At 42.8% G+C, this 5,116-nt stretch overlaps 1 protein-coding gene across 3 annotated transcripts in view; it reads right to left on the bottom strand.

Moving 5' to 3' along the window:
• Positions 1-131: 131 nt before the first annotated feature.
• LOC101753365 overlaps positions 132-5,116 on the bottom strand; it is a 12,257-nt gene continuing 7,272 nt past the window's right edge. The window contains exons 2-10 of one of the 3 annotated variants that reach the window (XR_002677037.1): positions 3,202-3,436; positions 3,065-3,115; positions 2,926-2,999; positions 2,569-2,831; positions 2,278-2,346; positions 1,562-1,620; positions 1,364-1,465; positions 663-970; positions 132-328 (exon numbers count right to left, since the gene is read on the bottom strand). Coding sequence is in view for 2 of the 3 variants with exons in the window: in XM_004961717.3 (XP_004961774.1) it covers positions 747-970; positions 1,364-1,465; positions 1,562-1,620; positions 2,278-2,346; positions 2,569-2,831; positions 2,926-2,999; positions 3,065-3,115; positions 3,202-3,415 (1,056 nt within the window). In the remaining variant the exon portion in view is untranslated. Of the gene's footprint in view, positions 329-546; positions 971-1,363; positions 1,466-1,561; positions 1,621-2,277; positions 2,347-2,568; positions 2,832-2,925; positions 3,000-3,064; positions 3,116-3,201; positions 3,437-5,116 lie in introns of those variants that run through there. The other 2 variants (XM_004961717.3, XM_004961718.3) reach the window with 2 other exon arrangements.

Below are 5,116 nucleotides of genomic sequence, written 5' to 3'. Positions count from 1 at the left end.
GACCCTCCTTCCCTACGTTCCGAGTAATCGATGCCTAGTTGATTCCCGGTTGTGAGCTTTGACACTGCGATTTCTCATAACATCCAAGCAACCATTCACCCAGGCCATATGTCCATCAGCCCGTGCAATCATTGTGACAGAAACAATTAATTACTCAGTGTAACTGAATGAATCGTACGAGAACCGAAGGCAAAGTGTAACTGCTACAGTACTTGCTCCACCAAAACTCCGTAGGTGCCAGGACTACTACAGTTGTTGCGTCACCTAAAGTCTAGTACAGTACATGGCCACGCACCTGAAATCCGTAGGTGCTTCACCCTTACAACTGGGCTGTTTGGCTCAAGGTGCTAAATCCGTCACATTGAATGTTTGATACTAATTAGGAGTATTAAATATAACCTAATTACAAAACTAATTGCACAGATGGAGTCTAATTCGCGAGACGAATCTAATAAGTCTAATTAGTCTATGATTTGACAATGTGGTGCTACAGTAACCATTTGCTAATGATGGATTAATTACGCTTAATAGATTTGTCTCGCGAATTAGACTCTATCTGTGCAATTAGTTTTGTAATTAGCTTATATTTAATCCTCATAATTAGCATCAGAACATCCGATGTGACACTGCTAAAGTTTAGCACCGGCTATCCAAACACCCCGAAGTGGTCTGTCAGTCACTGCCGCTAGGAATGTCGAAGGGCCAAGATTCAGTGACAGGAGCTAAACAGAAACAAACAAATAACTCTACATGTTCCTCCGTGAGGCAAAATTTTTTGGAGCATCAGTCACTAGATTGGAAACTATCTGATCAGCGATTGTGCGCGCTGCTGGCGCTGGTCCTCCTTCAACTTTTCTTTGGGCGAAAGCTTGTCGCCGATCAGTGTGACCTTCCAGCAGTCCGCTTGGAGGATGAAAACCGAACCAGCTTTTGGTACGACTGCAGGTTCGAAATAAGCCACTTAGAAGCTCTGCAGTTGGTGTAACAGAATTTTACATGTCTTCATGCGAATAGATATCAATGACAACAAGCCTCTGGAGCTGCCAGATAGGTTATCTGACAAGTGACAATAACATTGATGCATTTGTAACGAGATGAAAACAAAATCATCGCCGCATCAACCTCTGATGATGAGGATTTCAAATTCAGGATGATATAGGTGTTGAGAGAGCCTCTATTAGAACTACTATGTTATTTCTTAACAAATCAAGAAGAATGATTTAGCAGTGCTCGCAGTAAATAGAAGCTAGCAATAGAAAACCAAGGCTGAACAATCACTTTAAGAGCCATTTTGACACACAAAACAAAATACAACCTATACAAGTAGTTCACAGCACAGCATAAAGAAGAGAAGGAAAAGTACCTCGGAAATGATTGTCCTGTGATATAATTCCAAAAGTCTCTGCAGTATCCCGAATCATGATGCCACTTACACCTTGATATGAAGCAGCTTTGCATTCTGCCACTGGATACCACAAAGCCACATACAACATGACCGAGTTAAAGAAAGTCAGAAAGAACGAACAATCCAGCGTGCAACTAGTTCGAGCATATGAATCACCTATTAGAAGGGCCCCGTGAAGATCTGCAGAAAGGAGGTTTTCGGACAATTGCTTTTTCCTGTGGGGAAGACAGGGTCACAGGGCATGCTATTAGCTCATATAAGGGACAGAAAAGGCACCATGATGGATTCAGGTACAAGTTTTCAAAAAACTCGAGTTGATATCCTGCTCTGATTGTGCTTGTTTTGGGCTTATGGCCCTCAGGCTCATATTTTCTATCTTGATTTTAATTGTTCGACTCTTCAAGTTTGTTAATATTTCATAAAAGTGCTTATAGCATTATACTATAATTAATAGTCTCTCACAACACTGTTAATGGTACCAAATGTCCGGGCAAATTGCCCCTAAAGTTAGTACTTAGTAGGTTTCTGTTCAAGGAGCTGCTAGGGTCTTTTGAGTGGTCTCAGTGTTGTTAACACAATAAAGTGCACAGTAGTATATTTGATTATTTCTTACTATTTAGTACGGAAGACAGCCTGCAATTGAGATCCATTGAAGTTCTACAATCAACCTAGCACTACAGCATTTTATAAAAACTAATTAAATCAGAGAATTAAGATCAAGAGATCAAAAGCAGCAGAACATTCAGAGTTTAACTGTCTTTTATTTTGTTGAAGCACAAGACAGAATGGGATCTTATTTTCCACGGAAAGAAGAACAAAAAGATAGATAAAAGATTCAGAATAACAAATAGAATAATAGTGTAACATCATACGGGGTAATTTTTGTAAGCTCTCTGATATATGTCTTCCACATCTCATGCATTGGCTTATAGAGGTCATACCTGCAAGACCAAGAATGACGTGTAAAAAAAGTGATGATTCCAAAGGTGATAACATATTATGTGGAGAGTTGAGCAAAGATATAAACTTTAATTTAGTTGTTATTTGTAACTCTCAAGGAACTCAGTTTTAATATCGTTCATGCCATAAAAAGAAACCAAAAGATAAAATGATCTTTTGGTGGTGATTGGTCATTTTAAGGGCAACTCTCGAACAAGACTTACTTGTGGAATGTACCATCTAAATCAAATGAACCACATTTCTTATGTTGCTTCAAAGACATGTGCTGTTTTGATCGCTTTGAGTGAATCAACAAAGATCTTGCTTGGGCATCCACTAGTCTAGGACCCCTCTGAACATAGTTATCCAAAAGGATCCCCTTTTCCATCTTTAACTTTTTGGCTCCCTTGGTAATTTTCCCAGAATCTCCACCTTTCTGAATTATGTCATATATAACACTGTGAACAACCTCTGTGCTATCAAAATCCTACACCAAAGTTCACAACAGTAAATATGAGAGGTTTTTCATCACAAATAACGGTAAATTTGAGACAGACAACCCATATCACAGGAATATTTACCGAAATGCCATCTTGGAGCAAATTGTCATGAAGGGAACATGAAAGTTCAGCATACACAGGGTTGATTTCTTCACCTACAAAGTTCACAAGTATTTGTTACATAGCCTTGCACATGAACACAGAAAGGTAGGGAGGTTACCTGAGGATGCAGAAGATTTTTGTTGACGACTGCAGCTGGAAAATGCTACACCTAAAAAGGAGGCAGCAGTATGATAAAAAAATAGACACAAACAAAAACTCATGGTTGCATCATAAAGAAAAATGACAAAACTGAACCTTTATGAGACGAGGGCAGGGCAGATGTTTGACGAGGAGTGACTTCTGGAGCTTTGCCTTTCCTTGGCGTATCAAATTTAGGCTTCGGGGCATCAAAATTGTTCCTCTTATGGCTCTTAAGCTGTTCATCTTGTAATTTCTTGGCTTTTGCAGCAGTATACTGTTGCTTAAGGGCTTCTAATGTGCGCTTCTTCTGATCAGTGACAGTTGACATTGGTCCTTTAATAAGCAGGATCTGATACCGAAACAACTTAGTACCTTAACAGCATAATAAACATTCCAGAATAGTTGCAATTGCGGAAGCACAACCAGTCCTAACTATAATCTGATACTGAAACAAGCTGGTACCATAACGAGCATGACACAGAGCTGAGGATAGTTTCAGTTGCATGCCAAATCTTTTAACTGCCACCAAACCAGACTACTGCTGAACTACCAGTAGACAAAATTAATCAAACGGTCAAGGTAAGTTTTGGAAGACATGGGTGCCACCAGAGTTTTTTCTCACGGCTAGCAATCCAAGACCAACTATGGACGTCTCTGACTCTGACCACCTCGCAAGACGAGGGTGAGAACACAGTCCCACATGCCCATTGTGCAGACAAGAACCAGATCTTGTGCCAAGCGGGAGACCCAAGATTATAACCCAGAGTATGCCTAGCCCTTAGCTAATACTACAATATGCAATTCGATATAATCAGGGGCAGATCTAGGACCCGGGCTGGGGGGGCTGCAGCCCAGGTCCAGCCCATGCAATCCCTTTGTATATATATGTGATGTTTACTGGTCAGTCCATGAGATATATCTAGCTAAAGAAGGAAAAGCCCAGGAGGCTAGCATTAGCAGTCCAGGAGCCTCACGTCAAGCTATCGAGCTGCTCTTGGCGTCGCTGCTTTGGTCATTTGCGTAGAGCCTCACATGTTCAGCCCGGGGCTTGAGCCAATTCTGGCTCCACCCCCGGATATAATCAAAAATACAATGTGGTAACACAACTACAAAATGTGCCAAGCAATTCAGTATACAAGTATAAAATAAGTAAAAGTACGATAATATATTTAAAAGGTTATTCAACAAATAAGTGCGAAAAGACAATACAATGTCTTAGTTCTTCATGGCACGACTTTCTAACAATAGTAGCAAAAACAAATGATGATTTCAGGCGACCTATAAATCTCAATCAAAGCTACCATGGGACAGCAAACCCATGACAGAAGAACAAACTGTAGAAGCAAGGATACGCACAGCGGCACTAATTGGTACATCTAAACACTAAAGCATCATTTCTTTGACCCAGAATAGTGTAGATCGATCCGAATTCCAAGCCCAACTAGAGCACAACGCCACAATGTGCACGGACAGGCAGGAGCAAGAGCAACAACAGATGAACTGATGAAGCTAAACTGGACTACAGGCACCAAATTAATAAAATCAAACGAAGCAAGCAGGAATTGTAATCCGGAAGAAGTTTGGGTACAGCAGCAGCAGTACCAGTGGTAGCCGCACGGGGCGCTGGCCGGCGCGGGCGCACAGCTGGGGCGCGGGACCGCGGTAGCCCGTTCGGCCGCGGGGCGTCGGTGGTCGTCCACCGGCCGGCACGACGCCGGCGCTCGGGGCTGCGCCGCTGCGGCGCGGCGGGCGCTGGCGGCTTCAGCAGCCTTGAGACTGGGGCGGCGTGCCGGCGTATGTCGAGCGGGCAGGCGGTGTGCGTCGGGTGCTGTCTGGCCGAGTCGGGTTCTGAAGCTTTTCCGTTCCGCGCACTACGAATTGGGTATTGGGCTCCGGCCTGTGGGCTGACGCGCGCTACTAGAATTTATCTAGACCCAAGCTGTACTAGGAAGTTTTCTAGGCCCAGCTGTTGTCGAGCGAGCTGCGAGCTTGCCTGAGCTTTTTTCGAGTGGTAAGTTACTTTTTTTTT

The sequence above is a fragment of the Setaria italica genome, chromosome III (genome assembly GCF_000263155.2).
Source record: "Setaria italica strain Yugu1 chromosome III, Setaria_italica_v2.0, whole genome shotgun sequence".
NCBI lineage: Eukaryota > Viridiplantae > Streptophyta > Magnoliopsida > Poales > Poaceae > Setaria > Setaria italica.
The sequence above is the reverse complement of the archived record's forward strand: the minus strand, read 5'-3'. Positions and strand labels throughout refer to the sequence as shown.